Source organism: Ranitomeya variabilis, chromosome 2 (genome assembly GCF_051348905.1).
Source record: "Ranitomeya variabilis isolate aRanVar5 chromosome 2, aRanVar5.hap1, whole genome shotgun sequence".
Lineage (NCBI taxonomy): Eukaryota > Metazoa > Chordata > Amphibia > Anura > Dendrobatidae > Ranitomeya > Ranitomeya variabilis.
Genome location: NC_135233.1, coordinates 174314411 through 174341064, shown reverse-complemented (window position 1 = coordinate 174341064; position 26654 = coordinate 174314411). Strand labels below are relative to the sequence as shown.

The 26654-nt window shown below is 43.9% G+C and overlaps 1 protein-coding gene across 1 annotated transcript in view; it reads right to left on the bottom strand.

Moving 5' to 3' along the window:
• Positions 1 to 26654, bottom strand: part of SMOC2 (SPARC related modular calcium binding 2) — a 640791-nt gene that overhangs the window by 375065 nt on the left and 239072 nt on the right. Inside the window, exon 7 of the mRNA XM_077283220.1 lies at positions 15948 to 16022. Within this exon, the coding sequence (XP_077139335.1) occupies positions 15948 to 16022 (75 nt within the window). The remainder of the gene's footprint in view (positions 1 to 15947; positions 16023 to 26654) is intronic.

The following is a 26654-nucleotide window of genomic DNA, read 5'->3' as shown; positions in this document are numbered from 1 at the left end:
GCTGCTATCAATCCCTGGTGTAAGTAATGGAGAGGTGTCTATCAGACACCCCCTCTACTAGCCCAAACCTGACGAGATCCAGCGACTCTGAAGAGCGGTGACGGTAGTAACAATACTGCTCTTCAGTCGCCGAGCTCAGCGCAAGACCCGGAATATCTGAAGAGCGGTGACATTACTGATGTCACCGCTTTTCAGAGTCACGGGGTCTCGTGCTGCACAGCGAAACCAAAAGTGGCTGTAGGCAACATTTATGGAGCATCAGAATGAGGTTCCATAGCCTTTGGTTGTCTCAATCCCTTCATTATCTACGAGATCCAGTTATGTAGGTAAAGTAGCGGCTTTTCTTGGTACTGCAAATAAAAGCAATAAATAGGACTGAGCTGTAATGCTGGATACAGCTGTGATTATATGTTATATAGTCGTGTTACACTCCCTTCACTTCTTGTAACCTACAAGTATACAAAGATATTATACAGTCACCATGTGACAAGTGGGCCTGTGTAACTTCAAATGCCAGGGCTGAATTTTAGTCCCAGTCCAGCCCTGGGCCATTGATATAGGGCCCCCAGGATCTACCAGTTCTCTGATCGCTGAGCTGTATATAACCACACCTACATAATTGATTAGCAGCTTTCTGTGTACACTGTGCATAAGTAGATATCTGTCAATCTGTAGTGGGGGCGGGGTTGTACAGAGCTCATGAATATGGAGGACTATATAGCAGTAGGCTTAGTAGTCCCTTATTGATAATCTGCTGATTATATAGTGAATTTATCAAAACTACAGCAAGCAGCCCAATGACTCATCACTGAAATCCTGATCTCTGTCTCTACATCTTGCTGTTCTCAGATTAGGTTGCAAAAATCTGATGACAGATTCCTTTTAATTTGAGTCTCTGACTACTTGCTATACACAGGCAGACAGCAACAGCACACTAAGGAGTGGATGTGACAGTATTGTAGTTGATGTCTATATCCTTCACACCGTGCTGCTCCATAATGCACAGTAATCCATTTACCATCTCATCTTACCTTACTACTTCTAGCAGGAAAGAGCTATTATCAGTAAATTTGACAGGACTCTTGTAGATTTCATAATTATACAGGGGGAAAATAAGTTTTTGATACACTGCCTGTTTTGCAGCTTTTCCCACTGTGGCAGTGTCACTGGTACTGTATGTGAGGGGAGATATGTGTCATGGAGATTGCTTTCCTCCGTGATCTAGAAACCCATAAGTTTGTTTTCAGCATGCTGAAGGAGTTAAGCGACCATGTTATTGGCGGGTATTTAGGTGAGTAGGTAAAGAGATGGGCGGGAGGCCTATTCACCATATCTCCACATCAAGGGTGTGGCTGGGGAAATAAATGCTCAGCCAGTTTTTTTTCCTGGGTCTATGTTGTGTGGAGGCAAGGAAGTCTTCAAACTGAAGCTCCTGTGAGACTGGGCAGGACTGTGTATGAACTGTTTATTTTCTTTTGGGCCAGAAAGACTGTTTTCTGTTACCATTTTGGGTTTTTGGTTTATGATACAATAAACCACCCACATGTGCCTGTGTCTACCTCGAGGAGTAGCTAAGTGAGCTGACCTTCCACAAGTGGTGTTTCAGATGCTGACAAACGTTCTAGGAAAACAAGTAGCAGCGGTGTACAAATCGTATGTCCTGGGTTAAGGCCACTACGGAGATGGAACAGCAGTTGGCCAAAATGGAAGAGCTACTCAAGCACCTTATCCTGAGCCAGCAACAACAGCACCAGGTACAGCAGGAGGCTAATAAACTCCTAATACAACAGCTGTAGCAACAGCAAAGGCAGATGGAACTCATGATGAGTTATGTCCGCAGTAGAGAAACTGCAACTCCCCCACATCAAGGTGATGACTCTCGCATCTGGAAAGCGATAAGACAGATGAGCCATGCAAAAGATGACCCTAGGGGATGATATAGAGGCATTTTTGACTGCTGTTGAACTGGTTGCAGAGCAGGAGGCTGCCCCGAAGCAGTGGGTGGAGGTGCTGGCCTCCTATCTGACAGGTAAACCCAAGAAAGCCTATTTTGAGTTGGTTTTGCAGGATGCCCAGGAATATGCCAAGCTGAAAACGAAGATATTGGCATGATCAGGGGTCGCTATGTCTGTCAGAGCTCAAAGGGTTCATCACTGGGAGTATTGTGGTGACAAACCTCCCTGCTCACAAATGTTGTTGTTGCATTTGGTCCAGAAATGGTTGGAGCCAGAGTCCTTCACTCTAGCCCAGATTGTCGAGCGGGTTGTCATGGACAGATTTATTCACTCTCTCCCCAGGCTTTCTTCCATTTTCTCACTATTGCACCAACAGTTGTCTCCTTCTCACCCAGCGTCTTACTTATGGTTTTGTAGCCAATTCCAGCTTTGTGCAGGTCTATGATCTTGTCTCTGACATTCTTATAAATCTCTTTGGTCTTGCCCATGTTATAGAGGTTGGAGTCTGACTGATTAATTGAGTCTGTGGACAGGATTTTTTTTTTATAAAGGTGACTATGTAAGGCTAGTTTCACACTAGCATTCAGCAGGGCTGCGGATGAAAGCCTTCTTCCTCTGTTAGGCACCGCCCACTGCTGCACCTCTTCCTTCAGCTCCGCCTATGTCTGCATGTGTCCTGCGTACCCTATCTTTAACATTGGGTACGCAGGCTATGTGGATGTATGCAGATGCCTCCGCATGCGTCGTTTTGATGCTGTGCTGACCGCCACAAAATGCAACATGTTGCGTTCGACGCAGGTCAGCGCAGCATCAAAACGACACATGCGGAGGCATCTGCATACCCAATGTTAAAGATAGGGTATGCAGGGCGCATGCAGATGTAGGCGGAGCTGAAGGAAGGTGTGGAAGTAGGTGGGTATTAACAGAGGAAGTATGCAGAGCTCCTCAGCCCTTCCGAAAGCAAGTCTGAAACCAGCCTAAGACAGCTGTCTTTAATGCAGGTAAATAGTTGATTCAGAGCATCTAACTATTCTGTAGGAGCCAGAACTCTTAATGGTTTGTAGGGGATCAAATACATATTTCTCACTGCAAAATGCAAATAAATTTATATAATTTATACAATGTGATTTTCTGGATTTTATTTTTGATATTCTATCTCTCAATGATAAAATTAACCTACCCTTAAAATTATAGACTGTTCATGTCTTGGTCAGTTAGCAAACTTACAAAATCAGCAAGGGATCAAATCCTTATTTCCCCCACTGTATGGGGTATTGCCATAATCAGGAGAAATTGTGTAAAAAATGATGGGACTATTTTTATCTATTTTCCATTCTGAAAATGTAAGATTTGGCACTAAAGCAACATTTAAGTGGTAAAAATATAGTATTTTTTTCTTCACTGCCCAATAGTATAACATTTCAGGAAACACATGTGGCATTCACAATTTATTTCAACAGTATATGCACTCCAAAAATTAAATTGCGCTCCTCCCCTTCTAAGCTCTGAAATGTGCTCAAATAGTAGATCTTGACCATATATGAAGAGTCAGCGGGTCAAAAAAGTTCATTCTTTTCTAATTAATGTACACCGTGTACCCCATTTTGACTGGAAAAAAAACAGAAATGTAGAATTTTTCTCAAATTTATTAACCCCTTCCCGACCCATGACGCCACGTAGGCGTCATGAAAACCCGTGCCAATCCGACCCATGACGCCTATGTGGCGTCATGGAATGATCGCGTCCCTGCAGATCGGGTGAAGGGGTTAACTCCCATTTTACCCGATCTGCAGAGACAGGGGGAGTGGTACTTCAGCCCAGGGGGGGTGGCTTCACCCCCCCGTGGCTACGATCGCTCTGATTGGCTGTTGAAAGTGAAACTGCCAATCAGAGCGATTTGTAATATTTCACCTAAAAAACTGGTGAAATATTACAATCCAGCCATGGCCGATGCTGCAATATCATCGGCCATGGCTGGAAATACTGAAGTGACCCCCCCCCACACCCACCGATCGCCCCCCCAGTCCTCCGTTATGGGGTCCGGTCCCCTCCGTCCGCCTGCCGGCTCCCCCGTCCTCCTGTCCGCTCCCTCCTTGTTTGGATTCACCCCCCTGTGATCCGATTACCCCCCCTGTGCTCCGATCCACCCCCCCACCACCCCTTCATACTCACCGATCCTCCCGGTGTCCGTACGTCTCCTCGCTGGGCGCCGCCATCTTCCAAAATGGCGGGCGCATGCTCAGTGCGCCCGCCGAATCTGCCAGCCGGCAGATTCCTTACAAGTACATTTTGATCGCTGTGGTAGGTTCTATCACAGCGATAAAAATAAAAAAAATAATAAATAAACCCCCCCTTTATGACCCCCATAGGTAGGGACAATAATAAAATAAAGAAAATATTTATTTTTTTTTTTTTTCGTTTTCCACTAGGGTTAGGGTTAGAACTAGGGGTAGGGTTAGGGTTAGGGGTAGGGTTAGGGTTACGGGTAGGGTTAGGGTTATGGCATGTGCACACAGTGCGGATTTGGCTGCGGATCCGCAGCGGATTGGCCGCGGATCCGCAGCGGATTGGCCGCGGATCCGCAGCGGATTGGCCGCAGATCCGCAGCGGATTGGCCGCGGATCCGCAGCGGATTGGCCGCTGCGAATTCGTAGCAGTTTTCCATCAGGTTTACAGTACCATGTACACCTATGGAAAACCAAATCCACTGTGCCCATGGTGCGGAAAATTCCGTGCAGAAACGCTGCGTTGTATTTTCCGCAGCATGTCAATTCTTTGTGCGGATTCCGCAGCGTTTTACACCTGTTGCTCAATAGGAATCCGCAGGTGAAATCCGCACAAAAAAACACTGGAAATCTGCTGTAAATCTGCAGGTAAAATGCAGTGCCTTTTACCTGCAGATTTTTCAAAAATTGTGCGGAAAAATCTCACACGAATCCGCAACGTGGGCACATAGCCTTAGGGTTAGGGTTGGAATTAGAGTTAGGGTTGGAAATAGGGCTAGGGTTGGAAAAAGGGTTAAGATTAGGCTTGTGGTTAGGGTTACGGATAGGGTTAGGGGTGTATTGGGGTTACAGTTGTGGTTAGGGTTGGGATTAGGGTTAGGGTTGGGATTAGGGTTAGGATTAGGGTTAGGGTTGGAATTAGGGTTATGGGTGTGTTGCGGTTAGGGTTGTGGTTAGGGGTGTGTTGGGGTTAGGGTTGTGATTAGGGTTATGGCTACAGTTGGGATTAGGATTAGGGGTGTGTTGGGGTTAGTGTTGAAGTTAGAATTGAGGGGTTTCCACTGTTTAGGCACATCAGGGGTCTCCAAACGCAACATGGCGCCACCATTGATTCCAGCCAATCTTGCGTTCAAAAAGTCAAATGGTGCTCCCTCCCTTCCAAGCCCCAACGTGCGCCCAAACAGTGGTATACCCCCACATTTGGGGTACCAGCGTACTCAGGACAAACTGGGCAACAACGGTTGGGGTCCAATTTCTCCTGTTACCCTTGCAAAAATAAAAAATTACTTGCTAAAACATAATTTTTGAGGAAAGAACAATTATTTTTTATTTTCATGGCTCTGCGTTATAAACTTCTGTGAAGCACTTGGGGGTTCAAAGTGCTCACCACACATCTAGATTAGTTCCTTGGGAGGTCTAGTTTCCAAAATGGGGTCACTTGTGTGGGAGCTCCAATGTTTAGGCACACAGGGGCTCTCCAAACGCGACATGGTGTCCGCTAATGATTGGAGCTAATTTTCCATTCAAAAAGCCAAATGGCGTGCCTTCCCTTCCGAGCCCTGCCGTGCGCCCAAACAGTGGTTTACCCCCACATATGGGGTATCATCGTACTCAGGACAAACTGGACAACAACATTTGGGGTCCAATTTCTCCTATTACCCTTGGGAAAATAAAAAATTCTGAGCTAAAAATCATTTTTGAGGAAAGAAAAATTATTTTTTATTTTCACGGCTCTGCGTTATAAACTTCTGTGAAGCACCTGGGGGTTATAAGTGCTCAATATGCATCTAGATAAGTTCCTTGGGGGGTCTAGTTTCCAAAATGGGGTCACTTGTAGGGGAGCTCCAATGTTTAGGCACACAGGGGCTCTCCAAACGCGACATGGTGTCCGCTAACGATTGGAGCTAATTTTCCATTCAAAAAGTCAAATGGCGCTCCTTCCCTTCCGAGCCTTACCATGTGCCCAAACAGTGGTTTACCCCCACATGTGAGGTATTGGTGTACTCAGGAGAAATTGTCGAACAAATTTTAGGATCCATTTTATCCTGTTGCCCATGTGAAAATGAAAAAATTGAGGCTAAAATAATTTTTTTGTGAAAAAAAAGTACTTTTTCATTTTTACGGAACAATTTGTGAAGCACCTGGGGGTTTAAAGTGCTCACTATCCTTCTAGATAAGTTCCTTTGGGGGTCTAGTTTCCAAAATGGGGTCACTTGTGGGGGAGCTCCAATGTTTAGGCACACGGGGGCTCTCCAAACGCGACATGGTGTCCGCTAAAGATTGGAGCCAATTTTTCATTGAAAAAGTCAAATGGCGCTCCTTCCGAGCCCTGCCGTGCGCCCAAACAGTGGTTTACCCCCACATATGAGGTATCAGCGTACTCAGGACAAATTGGACAACAACGTCCATGGTCCAGTTTCTCCTTTTACCCTTGGGAAAATAAAAAAATTGTTGCTAAAAGATCATTTTTGTGACTAAAAAGTTAAATGTTCATTTTTTACTTCCATGTTGCTTCTGCTGCTGTGAAACATCTGAAGGGTTAATAAACTTCTTGAATGTGGTTTTGAGCACCTTGAGGGGTGCAGTTTTTAGAATGGTGTCACTTTTGGGTATTTTCAGCCATATAGAACCCTTAAACTGACTTCAAATGTGAGGTGGTCCCTAAAAAAAATGGTTTTGTAAATTTTGTTGTAAAAATGAGAAATCACTGGTCAAATTTTAACCCTTATAACTTCCTAGCAAAAAAAAAAATTTGTTTCCAAAATTGTGCTGATGTAAAGTAGACATGTGGGAAATGTTATTTATTAACTATTTTGTGTCACATAACTCTCTGGTTTAACAGAATAAAAATTCAAAATGTGAAAATTGCGAAATTTTCACAATTTTCGCCAAATTTCCGTTTTTTTCACAAATAAACTCAGAAATTATCGACCTAAATTTACCACTAACATGAAGCCCAATATGTCATGAAAAAAAAATCTCAGAATCGCTAGGATCCGTTGAAGCGTTCCGGAGTTATTACCTCATAAAGGGACACTGGTCAGAATTGCAAAAAACGGCAAGGTCATTAAGGCCAAAATAGGCTGGGTCATGAAGGGGTTAAAAAAGAAAAACTGAAATATCACATGGTCATAAGTATTCAGACCCTCTGCTCAGTATTGAGTAGAAGCACCCTTTTGAGCTAGTACAGCCATGATTTTTCTTGGGAATGATGCAACAAGTTTTTCACACCTGGATTTGGGGATCCTCTGCCATTCTTCCTTGCAGATCCTGCATTGGTAGACAGACATTTTCAGCTTTCTCTAGAGATGCTCAATTGGGTTTAGATCAGGTCTCTGGCTGGGCCAGTCAAGAATGATCAGAGTTGTTCTGAAGCCACTCATTTGTTATTTTAGCTGTGTGCTTAGGGTCATTGTCTTTTTAGAAGGTGAACCCTTGGCCAAGTCTGAGGTCCAGAGCACTCTGGAAGAGGTTTTCATCCAGGATATCTCTGTACTTGGCCTCATTCATGTTTCCTTCAATGGCAACCAGTTATCCTGTCCCTGCAGCTGAAAAACACCCCCATAGCATGATGCTGCCACCAACATGTTTTACTGTTGGGATTATATTGGGCAGGTGATGAGCAGTGCCTGGTTTTCTCCACACATACCGCTTAGAATTATCACCAAAAAGGTCTATCTTCATCTCATCAGACAAGAGAATCTTATTTCTCATAGTCTGGGAGTCCTTCATGTGTTTTTTTTTTGCAAACTCTTTCATATGTCTTGCACTAAGAAGAGGCTTCCGTTGGGCCAGTCTGCCATATAGGCCTGACTGGTGGAGGGCTGCAGTGAGAGTGGACTTTGTGGAACTTTCTCCCATCTCTCTACTGCATCTCTGGAGCTCAGCAACAGTTATCTTGGGGTTCTTCTTTACATCTCTCACCAAGGCTCTTCTCCCATGATTGCTCAGTTTGGCTGGATGCCAGGTCTAGTAAGACTTCTGGTGGTCCCAAACGTCTTCCATTTAAGCATTATGGAGGCCACTGTGCTCTTAGGAACCTTGGGTACTGCAGAAATTCTTGTGTAACCTTGGCCAGAGCTGCGCCTTGCCACAATTCTGTCTCTGACCTCCTTGGCCAGTTCATTTGATCTCATGATTCTCATTTGGTCTGACATGCACTGTGAGCTGTGAGGTCTTATATAGACAGGTGTGTGCCTTTCCAAATCAAGTCCTATCAGTTTAATTAACCACAGCTGGACTCTGACAATGAAGGAGTAGAACCATCTCAAGGAGGATCACAAGAAAATGGACAGCATGTGACTTAAATATGTGTGTCTGAGCAAAGGGTCTAAATACTTATGACCATGTGATATTTTAGTTTTTCTTTTTTAATAAATTTGCAAAAATTTCTACATTTCTTTTTTTTCAGTCAAGATGGGGTGCAGAGTGTACATTACTGAGAAAAAAAATGAACTTTTTTGAATTTTCCAAATAGCTGAAATGAAAGGAAGCGTGAAAAATGTAAAGGGTTCTGAATACTTTCCGTACCCACTGTAATTTAATTTTCATGACCTAATTTTATACATTTCTGTGAATCACCTGAAGGTTCAAGATAGTCAACACACCTGAACATGAATTCTCAGAGATGTGTAGTTTCCAAATTGGGGTCACTTGTTGGGGTTTCTGCTGTTTTGTCAACCCGGAAGTTCTGCAAATGTGACAGCAATTTGTTCCAACAAAAATTGTGCTCCAAAAACCAAATAGCACTTCTTCCAATCCAAGCCCTGCTATGTGTTCAATCATTAACTTTCCAATCAAATATTAAGTATCTGTGTCAGTATTTGAAAAATTGCAGAACAAATTATGGTGTCCATAATATATTTAATTTTATTAGATATGCATTAAAAATATTAAATAAAATAATGGCAGCATAAATATCTATATGGGGATAAAAGGGAGAAAAAAGGTAAAGCAATGGAAGTCAGTGGGTACATAACTCTAATTTCAATCTCAGCAAATAAGCAACAGCGGTCAGATATATACTAACATACGAGATGATAAATATGCAAATGTTAATAAAAATTATAAGTATTGTCCATGGTTAGGTAGATTGGGCTATAAATAGACAAACATGAGAATAATGCTTCCCCTACTTTTACTACTTTTATTCTTGTGAGTATTAAACATTTGATGCTAAAGCAACATTTTTATAAAAAAAAAATGTAATTTTCCTTTTTTACTTCCAGTTTGCCTGTGAACCACTGAAAGGGACAACAAATTGACTGAAGGCAATTTTGAATACTTTGAGGGGAGCAGATTTTAAAATTGGGTCTTCTTTACAGATATTTTGATCTATATGCTATTCAAAGTCACTTCTAAAGTGAAGTGCTCCCTAAAAATGTAAATATTGTAAATTTAATTGAAAAAATGAAATATCGCTGCTAAACTTTTAACTCTTCTAATATCTTAATAAACAAAAATTAAAAAAACATTTTTTAACTATTTTGTGCAATATAGTTATCTGTTTTAAGTGCATAAAATTTCAATTACAAATTTTTATATATTTTCACTATAACTATATTTACGATTACCATCAACTGCAATGTGCCATTGAAAACAGTCTGACAATCACTGGTATAGGTTGAAGCATTCCAGATTTATTACCACAACGTGACACTGGTCAGGCAGGTGGAAACAGACTTTGGACTAAGGGGTTAAATGTCACTGTTACTGATTGATTGCCGCCTTTAAATGCTACTGTCAGTGCCATCTCCTGGGTATAGTATGGGCCCTGGACCTGTGCCTGCTCTTTATTCCAGCACCCAACATGTGATGAACTATTGAGTCATATGACGGTAAGGAGAAAATAATATACCGTACTTCCATACATAATATAATATAAAATAGATGTAGTCTAAGCTAAGCTAATCAATGTGAAGAAGGTCTCATGTCCATAAATGCCGCATCCAAGAGTTGTTAAAGAACTTAGCTCAGATACTGACAGGCCTCTGCGCATCATTTTTAGAACTTCTGTAGTGACTGGTAAAGTGTGAGGTGACTGGTGCAAGGCCAATATGGTGCCTATTTTCTAAAAGGGCTCCAGGTGTTTCCCAGGTAATAATAGACCTACAAGATTAACATCCATACTGCAAATGGTTTCCAGTTAAAAGTGCTGAACACGAGGTTCAGTGCTAGTTCCGCTATTATTCAACATATTTGTTAAAGGGATTATCCAAGATTATATTAGTTTTTTGGATCATAGTATAAACATAACAAGAAGTTAGTTGCTAACTACATGGCTATTCTATCTGGCGCTGACTAAGAGTAGTCACTGACTGCTCGATTTAGCTGATTTACGTCAACAGAGTAGCTTTTTCTGTTCTGGCTGCTCTGTTGATGGGTCATCTTTGCTGATGTTATACTGCTTGACAGCCCATTTCCCACACTTATCAGTGGGGAGCCTGCTGTCACTCATAATAACATTGGCAGTCACACCCCATCAATAGAGTAGAGTGGAATAAAAGACACTGCTCCATTGACGTGACATCAGTGGAAGACACAGTATCACTGGCAAGAGCAGTTTGTGACCACTCTGTGCCAGTGGCCTGTTAGTTCTAAGGCCCAAAGTAAAATATGATTATAGTCCCAGATTACCCCTTTAATGAGAAAAAAGATGGGATTAATATCATTGCTTCTGCTTTTGCAGATTACACCAAGAGATGGAGTATAATTCTGTTTTTGTAAGATCTTCATAAGCAGCCTGGAGTGGCCCACAGGAGATTCCTCCAGTGGGCCCCTGTGTAAGAGTGGGCCACCACCGTCTTATATGAGCAGTACTTGGCACAATATTCTTGAATCACTATGTACAAACAAGGAATCTTATTTAACAATCTAAGTTCATTGTTATATAAGTTTGTGATTGAGGATAATGATACATTTGCATGTGGCTGAAAAATGGTGCCCTGGAGTTGATTACTGGTGGACCCTTAGCACCCCAGTCTGACACTGTTCATAAGTTATAAGCTCACTTGGCCAAACTGAGTGTTTTGGCATTGCCTTGGCAGATAAGGTTCAATGTAGAAAACTGTAAAATTATGCACATAATACGCAGACAACATATGTTCTTTTCTAAAGGGAGTAAAATTAGGAGAGTCACTTGTAAAGAAGGATCTGGGTGTACTTGTACATCACTCACTAAATGACAGCATGCAATGTCAATCAGCAGCAGAAAATTGTCATGGATGGATTGAAAAAGGCTTGGACCAGCGAAACAGGACCTCAACTGCAATATGCAGTTCAGTTCAGGGCCCCAGCTCGTAGAAAGGATACTCTGTATTTAGAAACGCTACAAAGAAGAGCCACAAAACTGATAAAGGCATGGAGAGTCTTAGTTATAATTAAGTATTAAAATAATGACATTTATTTAGTCTTGAGAAGATAGATGTAAAGGAAGACATGATTAATTTGTACAAGTACTTAAATGGCCATGCAAAAAATGGTCAAACTTGCTCATGCAAAACCTCCTTAAAATATGGGACACTATCTCCATCGGGAGAAAAAAGTTTCAATCTCCAGTGGAGACAAAGCTTCTTTACTATGAGAATGATTATTCTGGGGAACATCCTACCTCAGGAGCTGGTCACAGCGGGAATCAGCAAAGGTTTCCAGAAAGGCTTGGAAGATTTTTTTTTCCTTTTTTCTTTTTAGAAGAAATAACATAAGTATATATGCAAATGATTAAAATTCTTCTTCTGAATATTGGTTCAGTCGATCATCAATCTGGATCCAGAGGGAAAATGTGCTCTTTTTGAACTGGTTCATGCATTGTAGATGCAATTATACCCCTTCTTTTTCTATAATTTTTCATCCCTCAGTTAACTCTTAATAGGCATGTGGGTCCTTTTTGAACTATACTATGTAACCTCTGTTCTTATGATTGCCAATTATCCTGTTGCGTACAGTATGCTAAATCATATTGCTTCTAAACTTTCTTTTTCATAGAAAAAACAAAGAACTGCCAGAAATCTGTATCTGGCAAGCCTGTAAATACAGAGAAGTCAGTATAGACATCCTGAATACATACAGCATAAAAGCAACAAGACACATGGATTTAATAATCAGACACAATCTATCAATATTGGAGTACAGACAATTCCTGGCACTCACTAGAAATCGTAATTTGAACTATTTCTATAATCTAAACTACAGCAGGGCTCATAATAAATGTATCTTATACTGACGTTACCGCAGGCACACATTCTGCACCAGATCTGTCATGTATGGGTTCTACACTTTTAGAAATGGATACATACGGTATATTTTATAACTAATGACAAAAAGTTACAACTCCAGCACACAATTGCAACATCAACCTAAAAAGATAAATGTGAAAGTATATCATGTTATACAGTTTTAAAGAATGTCTAAGCTGTTTGATAAATCTACCCAATTATTATTGGAAAGACATAAAACCACAGTAGGTCCTTTGGATTAAAATGAGCCCATAATAGTGTTCCAGCCATATACTTAGACTTTCAGACTGGATTAGTTCTAGGATACCATTTGTTACTAACCAGTTATTGCTATTGAACAAAATACCCAACTCTCTACAAAGTAATAAACATCTTAAACATTTTGCTGTCCTACCTCTTTGATCCCACATTTTTTTATTGTCACGTTTCTAATTTAGATGAAGCATTGCAAAAAACATGAACCAGATAGAGGACCAGCTCACTTGGCAATTAGTAGTGAAATCCTGATAGAGGCATCGTACACAGCAGAGCAAAAGGAAGGACGTCCAGCACTCAGGTGCGGATTAAAAAATGTAGCTTTATTCTTCTTATTAAAATTCAGAACAACAAGGAAAAAATATTCCTCTGACGAAATTATTCATCTGACGTGTTTCAAACCCGAAAAGTATTCTTAGTCTTAGCAAGTAATGGAATTCAAGAAACACAGTTTATAGTACAAAAAAACAATAGTAAGTGAACGAATAAACCATGTGAATGAAAGAGTACAGTCAACAGGCAGGTGAGCTTTTAACCAGTACTTACCTGTTTCAACAAGTCGATTGCAAAGTGGATTAACCAAAGATAAAAACAGCTCGTATGTTACAATTGAAATGGCATCTGTGCCTCAACCAAATATATATATTACTGTTGCCCTTAATATCTACAAAAGTAATGTATGTAACAGTTATAAGAAAATGTAAATGATAAATTCAAACAATTTGAATGAAAATAAGGATTGATGTCTGGTATGGTCACTGCAGCGCCCCAGAGTCCTTGTCGTTGCAGTACTGATGCTCCGCCACTAAGGGGAGTGATGGTACGTCTGATGGCACTGAAGGAGTTCACCTGACCAGGTATCACAGAGACCAATACACTTCATAGTCTGGCCTCCAGGGGGAGCTAAGGGTGCTATGTATTAGGCCACTCCTCACAATCTGGTAAAACTGGGGGTTAGATAGAAAGTTAGGGAGAAGCTGACTGGGTTGGAACCAGGCAACATCCTGTGGCAGAGGGTGTTGCAGGGGAAGATTCAGGGGGGTCCCTGTCAGGGGTGGGATCCTGACAGAGGCCTAGCGAACAGGAAAGAACGTTAAGGAACCGCCCCTGCACTACATCACGGCGGTATCTCAAGAAAGGACAAGAAGTGAGGTTTATTGTGGAGAGTGAGAAACAAGATCAAAGCAGAAAGGAGATAACACCAATAGGAGTCGTGCTGTAAGATCGAGGCAACATCCTATTGAGGCACGTAGCCGGTGGCCGGAATGCCGAGGAAGTATTGGGCTCCAAGCATTACTTCAAACCAACAGGACAGTTAATTATAGGTTGGCTGTCTCACCTAAATCACCTAAGCAGACATAGGGGGCAACTGTGGGAGAGGGGCGTCACTAGGGTCCCGGAAGAACTCCAGGCCTACCCGTCATACGGGTGCGTCCTATCCATATCATCTGGGGAACGGAGAAGAACATCAGAACAGACATAAGTTGTGGGAAAGAACATCAGAAACAGACACAACAGTTGTGAGGACTATCCCGTGGTGCTCAGCAGGGAAATACTACAACACACAGGCGCTAGAAGGTAGGCACCGATTTCCACCTGCAAAGGGAACTCTGGAGGTGCCATCGGACCGGCCGGTCTCAGACAGCCCTGTTAACCGTACTCTGGATTGAGGACCTTGAAGCCTTCAGTAAAGAGGTAAAGAGACTGCAACCCTGTGTCCTCGTTATTCATCGCGACCTGCACCACGCATCACCACTTACAACTTTCATTGGACGCCCCTTAGCAGGGTCACGGACCTGGTCTAGCCACCGTGACAATCTCAGAACTGAGCCTGAGAGGCCCGGTACCGAGTACCCCGCGGCCCTGTGTCTGGGGGCGCTCCAGTCACCACATCGCCGATCCAAATGAGCAGCAGGTCATCGATGTAAAGACCACACCCGACAATATGTCTCATAAGTTAAAAATGGGAACAATGAAAGTATTTGAACTCACACCATGCCATATATATATTTGCTACTGATGGGGAAAATTTAGCCCTATCGATACACTAGTCTTCTGTAACTAAATTGTGATTCATATGAAAAATAGTTATTTTTTAGCAAAAAATGAATTGCAGAAATCAGAAAGGATTTTACATCTGTTGTGTACTCACTATAAGTATGAAAAAATCATTGTGCCAATATTAATGTCAAATCATGTGGTATAGAAATATACAGTGAGCATACATCAGCCATTAACCATACAAAATTATGTTTCCATTTAAATTCATTTAAGGCAAATAAGACATGTGTTGTGTGCTTGAAATTCCCAGGAATAAATTCAATCAAGAGCTGAAGAGGGCTATTTATCCACCCATTCACACAGGTTCTCATTTAGGGATCAAATACAAACAACTATTGGGCAGGAAGAGGGAGGAAAACCTTCATTAAGAATTTTAGGAAAGGAATGAGAATGAGTAATGGTGGGCTGTTCAATAATTATATATCCCATTTATTACTTATTAAATAAATTCAGGGCTGATCCTTACTGTACAAGTTTAGTAAGATCTTGTTTAAGCAACAAGGTCACGGCAGTCTTGAGTTTGAGTTTTTTTAAATCCAGTAAGGTTTTGTTTACTACAGATATTATGCTGTTTATTATGAGTATGCAGAGACACCACTTTGTTCCATGACCAACTCCTGAAATCTATCTAAACACAGTGGTCTAAAATTTATTGATTAGAAATCATGGGTTTAGCAGTAAAGGAAGATGATTGATTGATGTCACCTGTCTCTTGAGTATCAACAGAATTATTTTGCAACGAAGAAACAATAATCTGTTCAGAAAAATATAGCTATAATATTAGGTTGACATACACTTGTTAGACCTTGAAATGTCAAACCTGGATCCCTTGAAAAAGCAATCTGTTTAAAAAAATAGGATTAGTATTAGACTAGGCTATACCTGTATCATTATGGTATATCAAATTCAAATCTTCTGAAGCAGTATTTTCTGAAAAGAAAATGTTTCCTAGCAGTAAGATTTCTAGACAATGTGTTAATATCTTAGAAGGTCTGGTAGAGATTGAAAGCACATGAGCGCAAAAATGAGAAGCCTTTGACTAGAACATCGATTTAAGCTTGGGTAAATGTTTTGCTGATAGATTGCACACTTGAGAGTCATTCACTTGTGAGTCCTCTTGGGATGGCTATGAGCGATTTTTATGTTTTTGCCGGTCTTTTAATGGACTGAATGCAACTATAATTTACCACTTATTTTTAAATATAAATTTGCCTTACCTGAATTTCTGTGAGTTCTATTTTGTCTACTTTTCACTTGCTCTGTCCATAAAGTAGGATAGCGAGATGCAAAATCTAAAAAACAAATTTATATTTTGTACAGTTACATGTATTATAACAAAACGATAGACTCAATAATTGTACAGTCTGGGAATATGCTACAAAATTAGACAGCATTGTCCAAAAATGGTGATTTTTTTGTTTATCATTTTTTTAAATAACAATCTCTTTAAAGCATTTTAAATTAAATATTTATTTACATTTTACAGTAAACACTCTATATAAAGGAGTACTATACTATTAGGGTATGAGCACATGTTCAGGATTTCTTGCAGAAATTTCCTGACAAAAAACGGACATTTCTGCCAGAAATCCGTATGCGTTTTTTATGCGTTTTTTTAGCATTTTTTTCCCAATGCATTAAATAGCGGGAAAACCGCGAAAAATCTGCAAAATTAATGAACATGCTGCTTTTTTTACCACAATGGGGTTTTTTTCGCGGAAAAAAGTTCATCATGTGCACAAAAATTGCAGAATGCATTCTAAATGATAGGAGGCATATGTGTGCATTTGTTATGCGTTTTTATCGCGTTTTTAAAAAAAAACTCGAAAATAACGCAAAAAATCCTGAACGTGTGCACATACCCTTACTATTGCTGATATTGCTATTGTATTAAGTACCACTGCCTAAAAATGTAAAAGAACAGTTAATCATCAAAGTATAACCTCAAGTCAATTGACCTTCGGAGACTTCAATCTGTACAGTTAGGAATCACAAAGAAATTATGAATCAATTTAATCTCCTTTAGTGAAAGTGAAAGGGACAACAAATGTACTGGAAAGGCAAGAGAAAGACAACCCTCAAAAACGGAATAGTCTTGCAGGTTTACGCCGCAAATAATTCCTGTCTCTTTACCCTTCTTGGCTGATTAGTGACCAGTTTTGCTTTTTTCTAGTGTGCTTTTCACTACAGGTAGCATGAGGCATATATGAAGCCCATTCATGTTGCACACAAATTTCAGCTCCTCTAGGAAGGTACACCAACACATGTTGTCTCCCAGCACAATCTCAAAAGCATAGAGTAGATACCAGGAGACTTACATGAAGAGAATCACTCAGGATCATAGAATCAACCTAGCAGTGGGACCAGTCATCTGGAGAAACAGGTACTAAATACAAGAGCAGTACAAAATGATCTTCAGTTCGCTACTGGTGTGACCAAGCTATCAGAAACAGACTCCAGGAGGATGACATGAGGGCTAAACATCCTGTTATGTGATATGTGCACACAGGTACACTTAATAATTTTAGGTAATGGGATGATATCCTCAGAGTCATTGTTAGACCTCCCACTTGTGTAGTGGCTCCTGGGTTCCTCCAGGTGCAAGATTATGCGGTTCTGTGTGGTCTGAGTGTGTGAGCAATTCCTGGATGACTAAAGCATTGAAGCCATTGACTTGCCCTCACAATCCCCTGATCTGAATCTAGTTGAGAAACTCTGGGACATTATGCATTATACAGCATGTTCTTATGCTGTTGGGAGTGTTCACAGATAAGGGTGGGCCATGAACACTAACGAGTTACAATATGAGTTTTGCTCAATTTCAAGCAAATTGGATCCATTTGAGACTTTCATTTTTTACTTTTATTTTTAGGGTTATTTGGAATCCAGACCCTTTTTGCTTCATGACTGGCTTCAATTAACTATTGATATATTACTTTGTTTGCAATGATTTACAAAATGTATGCCAGTAAAGATTTTCAATTTGAATCTATCATTCATTGAGATCTGATGTATGATTTAAGTGTTCCCTCACTTTTTTAAACATAATGAAAAATGTATAAAATATTATTGTAGACTTTTTCAAAATACCGTGATGCGGAACAATCAATACAGATACATGAAAGATTACAGTTTAATCTAATTTTTAAATGAAAGGTAAAGGACATTTTCCCCAGAAACCAAATAACCTACTGTGATGTTTGTCAACATGCTTCTAGAGTGAGACACCAAGAGAGAGAAATATTATTAATTTCTTTTACTCAAACTGTGAATAAAAATGTACCATTCACTCCATTAACTGCTTCCCAACACAACATTGGCTTTTGATGACCAATAGAACGTGCCACTTGACATTGACTGAAAAGTCAAGTTTGGGTCCCTTGGGGATTTCTGGGCACCTGCTCTCTCATCCTGCTCATTTCCTGCTGCATGCAACAACACAGAGTAATCACTGGCTCGCAGGAGAGGACTAGTTAACTCCTTATATTACATTGTCAATAGCGATTGTACACCGTACATGTACAGTGCAAGATGGTAGTGAATGTATGGAGCGGGCTCACTTGTGGCTGGGCTTCAAAGGAGAATTACTATATCCAACAATACTGTGTTAGTGCTCTATATATTACAAGTGATCAGACGATCACAGGTTCAAGTCCCCTAATTGAATTAATAGATGCAGCAAAAAGCAGATAAAATAACATTTAAAAAATTATGAATAAAATAAAACATTGGACCATCAATGAGGAGGATTGTCATGCACTCAGCCGTGGGCATGGTCTCTCATGGACAGGGAGACCAGAGCTCATCATGTGGTGCTATGCACCTCACCCACTCTTTCCCTGCTGTGAGTCCGGTCTCCGCTGTGCATGGAGACCGTTGCCTATCATGCAGCCCCCCGGTACTGCTCACCCTGTCCGTGGCTCGAGATGACCGATGGTTCCGTTGCCTGCTAGGAACCTGCATCCCCTTGGCAGGTCTCCTGGAAATGCTCTTAGGAGGCGTGCCCTGCTTCCTGCAAATACTTAAAGCAGCAGGGCACCAGTTCTCAACTAGGGCTGTCTGTGTTGTGATGCTCTGTGCATAAAAGGCATCCTCCCCTTGAGGGAGGTGCCTGGGCAATGTGTTCTTCTGTAGGATTGTTGTCTATGGCTCAGGCCACACTCTGCTGTGCTCTGAGATTTGAATACTGTTACTTTGCTTTATACTAATATCTCTGCCTCCACAGAATCCTCTTCTGGCTGTTCCCTATCCTGGATTCCTCTGGACATGCCAGATCCCGCTCCAGGCTGACCAAGCCTCTCCTCGCGGAACCTTCCAGACACCTCTACTGGTGGGTTCTGCCTTTCCGGGAATTACACGGAGCATCTGGGATTCTCTCCACTGACAGAGCCAGTATTCCACAGTCTCTTCTATCCAGTCTGTATGGGTCGTCCCTCTGGTTCAGGATTTGTGGCATTTTTGGCCTCCTAGTGTTGTAACAGGGGAATCCCTGTATAAGGATATACCGTGCCCGGTGCTCCACTACAAGGTACAGTGTTGTGATCCAGAGGGTCCTCCTCTCAGGCATCTTTTCCCTTTTGTTAAACTTTCTTTAATAAATGTTTTTGGTTTTAAAGCTCATTCTTTTGTCTCTTGAGTATTGGGTATACAGCTGCCACTGCACATCAGTGGTCTAGTGAGTCCACTATACATCATTTCACCCTGTGGGCGTGACAAGGGTTTTGTACTCATTTGTTATTAAGTGCAATGGTTCCTGTAAGCGCGTCAACATCCACGGCATTCAGTCCCCAACGTTGGACGGTAATACTTGAATTGCTGCAGCCATTTGTGGGTTAAGTGTTATTAGTTAAGAACATGTCTGCTGTCACTTAAAGACTGTCATACCCGCTGCTGCAGCTCCTGCTCCTGTCGGCTCTTCCCGCTGCAGCCGCCGCTCTCTGCGCCGCGCCGGTTCTCTGGTTCCTCCTGCTGTCTTGCCCGCTGCTGCGGCTCCTGCTCCTGCCGGCTCTTCCCGCGGCAGTCGCCGCTCTCTGCGCCACGCCGGTTCCCTGGTTCCTCCTCCTGCTGTCCGGGGATTCCGGCGTGGTCTCCGCGCTTCCTCTCTCCCTGCGTCTGCCCCGCACATGCGCCTTAGGACGCGGGCGCCCGCCCCTCACTCCTCTTAACCTCTTCCACGCTTCCCCTCCCTCCAATCAGGTACCTCCCACGGCTATATCAGGCGGCTCCTCCATAATGGAGGTGCCTGATTATTATTGTGCTTCTTGTGCTTAAACTCAGGTCCTTGTGGTTCGGTCTCCTGCCCGTTCCTGTCTATTCAAGCTCTTGCAGTCCCATTCCCTAGTTTCTCCCTTCCTCCATTTCCCTTGTCTGCCTTCGGTTCTCGCCACCTTCCTTCCATTTGTTTCTGTTGCCTTACCTAACCTGCCTCTCCTTGAGCCGTCCCTCTTGGCATCAGCTGTTGCGGTACTCGACCTCCTTTGGCCTGCTCCCAACTGTCCCTGTATAGGGGTAGCCCCCCGGGCCCGCTCGCCCTTGGGTGCGTCAGTACCGTGACCCAGAGGGTCCACTCTCTGTCCGTCTCCTCGGACGTCACAGTATAATCAGGCCATGGACCCCGCTGGTGCCTCTGCGGCAACTCAGAAAGAGTTGTTGTTCTTACGGGAGAATCAGACCCGGATCATGTCGGTCATGAAATCTATGGACTCTCGTTTGACAGCCCTGCAGACTTCTGATCCTAGTAACGCTCCACTGTTAGCAGGTCTCCAGCAGGAGCTTGCGCAGCAGCGAGATACCCAGTCCCATATCCTCACCTATATGGCGTCCGTTGACGACCGTTTACTCTCTCTACAATCTACTACCGCTGCTTCAGTCTCTCGCCGTGATTCAATACCACCTCCCCCTCCTCGTTTGGGAAAGCCCCCTAGGTATAGCGGTGACCCCAAATTATGTCGGGGTTTTTTGAACCAGTGCCGTCTTCACTTCGAGCTTCTACCCCAGCAGTATCCATCAGATCGTGCTAAAGTGGCCTTCATTGTGTCTCATCTGGAGGGGGAGGCCCTAGCCTGGGTAAACCCTTTATGGGAGCGGGATGATCCGGTAGTAGCCAGCATTCAGATTTTCTTAGATACTTTTCGGAGGGTCTTTGATGAGCCAGGTCGGGTGGCTTCTACTACAGAATCCCTCTTTAACCTGCAACAAGGAAATCTCACAGTTGGGCAATATGCAATCCGCTTCCGAACTCTTTCCTCTGAGCTCGGATGGAATAACGAGGCATTGGTAGGGGCTTTTTGGAGAGGGCTTTCGTCCAAGATTAAGGACGAGCTCGCTGGCCGGGATACTCCCACTACCTTGGAGGACCTTATATCCCTGGCCACGCGTATTGATTTACGCTTCCAGGAACGCTCTCGGGAGTTAGTCAGGGAGAGGAGGCCTTTTAAAACCAATTTGGCATCCGGTTCTCCTTCCTTCAAACCCTCCGCTTTACCTGCCCCGGAGCCGATGCAGGTAGATCGTGTTAAATTGTCGGAGCAGCGACGTAAGGAGAGGTTGGCACAGGGCTTGTGTCTCTACTGCGGAGGGGTCAATCATTTCCTACGTTCCTGCCCAGAGAGGCCGGGAAACTCCTCCACCTAGGCCAGGTAAGAGAGGCCTTCCTAGGTGACCCTAATCCCTCTCTACCCTTAACCATCTCAGCTTTGATTTTCTTAGGTCGGGAGCGCAGGTCTGTGGAGGCATATGTGGACTCGGGTGCGGCTGGTAATTTCATTCGTGAGGACGTGGTGAACCAGTTTCAGATACCAGTGGTTGCTCTTGAAACTCCGCGTCAAATCTCTGCAGTAGACGGCAAACCGCTTTCTGTCCCCATTAAAATGGTTACCCTCGAGTTGGAGATGCAGATTGGAGCTCTACACCGGGAGAGGATAGCATTTTATGTTTTGCCCTACCTGTCTCATGCTCTACTTTTGGGTTTACCCTGGCTCAGGTCGCACGAGCCAGTTCTGGATTGGCGCTCTGGGGAGATTCTCCGATGGGGGCATGGTTGTCATGAACGTTGTCTGCAGCCCGTTTCCCGTTCTGTCCGCCCTCAAGCATCCGTCAACCCTCCAAATCTTCCTTCTGCCTACCTTTCGTTTGCTGATGTCTTTGATAAAAAGGATGCAGAGATCCTTCCTCCACATCGAACTTTCGACTATCCAATCGAGCTGATCCCTGGAGTTTCTCTTCCTAAAGGAAGAACCTATCCTTTGTCTCCAGCAGAGACCATGGCCATGTCTGAGTACATCCGAGAAAATCTAGCCAAGGGTTTCATCCGAAAGTCGTCTTCCCCGGCTGGAGACGGTTTCTTCTTCGTCCGGAAGAAAGATGGATCCCTTCGGCCTTGTATTGACTACCGGGGCCTGAATGCCATCACGGTCAAGAACAGATATCCCCTACCTTTGATCCCTGAGCTTTTCGACCGTTTGAGGGGAGCCCGAATTTTTTCCAAACTTGATCTGAGAGGGGCCTATAATTTGGTCCGAATTCGCGCTGGAGACGAGTGGAAGACCGCCTTTAACACTCGAGATGGTCATTATGAATACCTAGTCATGCCTTTTGGTCTCTGTAATGCCCCAGCAGTCTTCCAGGAATTCGTGAATGAGATCTTCCGTGACTTACTGTATTCCTGTGTAGTAGTATACTTAGATGACATCCTTATTTTTTCTCCCGACTTGTCTTCCCACAGGAGAAGCGTCCGTCTAGTTCTACAACGTCTTCGGGAGAATCGTCTCTATGCGAAGATTGAGAAATGTTTATTTGAACAAACTTCCTTGCCCTTCCTGGGGTACATTATCTCTGACTTGGGGTTGAAGATGGACCCAGAGAAATTGTCTGCTGTTCTCAAGTGGCCCCGTCCCGTTGGGGTCAAGGCCATCCAACGATTTTTAGGCTTCGCAAACTACTACAGACAGTTCGTCCCGCATTTCTCTTCAGTAACTAAACCTCTTGTCGTCCTTACCCGGAAAGGAGCAAAACCAGACGTTTGGCCTCAGGAGGCTGAAGACGCCTTTCTTTCCTTGAAACGGGCCTTCGCTTCTGCTCCTGTTCTTCATCGGCCTGTAGCCAGCAGACCCTTCATCCTCGAGGTGGATGCCTCCTCTACTGGTGCCGGGGCGGTCCTCTCTCAACGCTCTCTCTCTGGTCGTCTGGTTCCTTGTGGGTTCTTCTCAAAGTCGTTTTCTCCCGCGGAATGCAACTATTCTATTGGAGATCGAGAGTTGCTGGCTATAAAATTGGCTCTACAGGAGTGGCGTTATCTCTTGGAGGGAGCCATTCATCCCTTTGCAATTTTCACTGATCACAAGAACTTGGCCTACATTCAATCCGCTCAGAGACTCAATTCCAGGCAAGCTAGGTGGTCTTTGTTCTTTTCTCGTTTTGATTTCAAACTGCATTTTCGTCCCGGAGACAAGAACGCTAAAGCAGATGCACTCTCTCGGTCCTTGCAATCTCCCGAGACGGAGGAAGTCCCTTCTCACATCATCGATCCTGCTAAATTCATTATGGTAGCTCCTTCAAATCTCCACTCAGTTCCGCCTGGCAAGACTTTTGTCCCGTGTGACAAGAGAACAGAGGTATTACATTGGGGACATTCCTCTAAGATTGCTGGACATGTCGGCACTAAGAAGACGTTTCTTCTTCTCTCCCGATATTATTGGTGGCCATCCCTACGACAAGATGTTTCAGAGTTCGTAGCCTCCTGCATGACCTGTGCTAGAAACAAGGTACCCAGAGAACTACCTTCTGGTCTTCTACATCCTTTACCCGTTCCTGAAGCCCCTTGGCAACAGATAGCCATGGATTTTGTCACAGATTTGCCTCGCTCCTCTGGGTGTACAACCATCCTTGTAGTTGTGGATCGCTTCTCCAAGATGGCCCATTTCATTCCCTTACCGGCACTGCCTTCAGCTTCAGATTTGGCAAGAATTTTTTTCCTTCATATCTTCAGATTACATGGACTTCCTCTGCGAATTGTGTCCGATCGGGGGGTTCAATTTACCTCCAAGTTCTGGAGAGCACTCTGTAAGCTCTTAGGCGTATCCCTGGATTTCTCCTCCGCCTACCATCCGCAGACCAACGGGCAAGTGGAAAGGATAAATCAAATCTTGACCTCCTATCTACGCAACTTTACCAATGCTCATCACGATGATTGGGTGTCTCTTCTCCCTTGGGCTGAGTTTGCCCATAATAATCATCCTAGTGAGGCTACTTCTAAATCTCCATTTTTTGCGGTCTCCGGTCTCAACCCGGGAGTACCCCTCCCTATGTCTTCTTCTTCGGGTGTACCTGCTGCAGATACTCTCTCTTCTGAATTTTCTCAAATCTGGCGAGAGACAAAGGAGGCACTCGTTCGGGCCTCTGCCCAAATGAAGAGACACGCTGATAAGAGGAGAAGAGATCTTCCACCATACCGTCCTGGTGATAAAGTCTGGCTTTCTACTAAACATATCCGTTTGAAGATCCCTTCTTACAAGTTGGCTCCTCGATACATCAGCCCCTTCGAGATTCTGGGACGTATCAACGACGTCGCTTACAAATTGAGGTTGCCGGCTTCGCTCCGAGTCCCTAATGCCTTCCATGTCTCGCTCCTGAAGCCCCTCGTCCTTAATCGGTTCTGTCCTGCACCACTTGACTCTCCTTTGCCTCTAAGCAGTGACAACGATTTCGAAGTAAGGGATATTCTGGCCATGAAGAGAATTAGAGGGAGAGTCTTCTACCTTATTGATTGGAAAGGGTTTGGTCCTGAAGAGAGGTCTTGGGAACCTAGGGAGAACGTTAATGCCCCACGGATTCTAAATAGATTCTGGGCCAGCCTCAGAGGGGGGAGTCTTAAGAGGGGGGGTACTGTCATACCCGCTGCTGCAGCTCCTGCTCCTGTCGGCTCTTCCCGCTGCAGCCGCCGCTCTCTGCGCCGCGCCGGTTCTCTGGTTCCTCCTGCTGTCTTGCCCGCTGCTGCGGCTCCTGCTCCTGCCGGCTCTTCCCGCGGCAGTCGCCGCTCTCTGCGCCGCGCCGGTTCCCTGGTTCCTCCTCCTGCTGTCCGGGGATTCCGGCGTGGTCTCCGCGCTTCCTCTCTCCCTGCGTCTGCCCCGCACATGCGCCTTAGGACGCGGGCGCCCGCCCCTCACTCCTCTTAACCTCTTCCACGCTTCCCCTCCCTCCAATCAGGTACCTCCCACGGCTATATCAGGCGGCTCCTCCATAATGGAGGCGCCTGATTATTATTGTGCTTCTTGTGCTTAAACTCAGGTCCTTGTGGTTCGGTCTCCTGCCCGTTCCTGTCTATTCAAGCTCTTGCAGTCCCATTCCCTAGTTTCTCCCTTCCTCCATTTCCCTTGTCTGCCTTCGGTTCTCGCCACCTTCCTTCCATTTGTTTCTGTTGCCTTACCTAACCTGCCTAGCCTTGAGCCGTCCCTCTTGGCATCAGCTGTTGCGGTACTCGACCTCCTTTGGCCTGCTCCCAACTGTCCCTGTATAGGGGTAGCCCCCCGGGCCCGCTCGCCCTTGGGTGCGTCAGTACCGTGACCCAGAGGGTCCACTCTCTGTCCGTCTCCTCGGACGTCACAAAGACAAAGTGTCATCCTTAACATCCAGGCCTGCAACAAACACATCCCGTACCCTCAAGAGAATAAAATTGTATGGGTTTATGTGGTATTATTTGTTTTTCCGGTCCCTTTTATTTCCCATGCATGCTTCGCTATCATCTCCCTGTAAATAAGACTGGTAGGTTGCGGCAACCATCTCTTGTGAGTGGTCATGCACCATGGGCAGGGGTTTCCTAAGTCGACTCCTGGCATGTGAGGAAGACTCCCCTAGAGCTCCTAGCAAGTTTTGGGTAGAGGCATAGCACCATATTGAGGTGAGAATGATCAGACACACTGCTCACAGAGTGAAGAGGTGTTACATATTGGTGACCTATCTGTATACTATTAATAGGTCATCAATATATTTTGACTGAACAAACCTTTTAAAATGGCAACTATGCCACTTAGTGAAAGCTATAAAATACTTATTTTTGTTCACTCTTTCCTTACGAATAAAATGTAAAAAATTTATATGCACCCCAAAGTAATCTATTAAACTTCAACCTGCAAATCAAGCCCGTACAGAGATCTGAAAACAGAGAAAAATAATATGGTTCTCCAACAATGGTGATACAAAAACAAATGATTATTAAACAAACATGTATTTAGCATGCAAAAGTAAAATAAATAAATAAAAAATATAAAAAAGAAATCATTATAGTATCGTGTGGCGCCCCAGGGTCCTGGTCTTCACAGTGGTATTGCTTTCCTCCCGGGGAGAGTGATGCTACGTGTGGAGGCAAGGAAGGATAACTGTATCCAGGTATCACAAACATGCAACACATTCACACTCCAGGCTACCAGGGGGAGCTTCTGATCCTATTTACTAGGTGACTCCCCATATATATATATATAACTGGTAGTCTGTAGGCAAAGTTAGTTAGTTCCAGAGAGGAGTCAGTTCCAGACATCCGTCTGAGGAGGATAGAGGGTCCACGGAGCTGTGCATGCCCTAAGAGCTGCAGCTCCCAGAAAGAGACATTTTGAAAGCAGAATTGTATTGCAGCGAGCGTGAAGGAAGGCAAAGCAATGGAGAGGATACCAGAAGGGGACCAGCACTGAACAGGCTGCCTCCTTCTGAGGCACAGAACGCCGGTAGCCAGAACATCAAGGTAGTAAGGACCTCTATGCCTTACTTCAGAGACCGGCAGGACAGCTAATTGCACGTTACCTGTCCGCACCTACACCCAGGAGGCACGGTGGCACCCCTCAGAGTCCGGGGCGTGCTACAGTCTCTATAAACAGCCTCAAGCCACCAGTCATATGGGTTTTGTCCTATCCGACTACGGGGGACAGAGAGAGAGA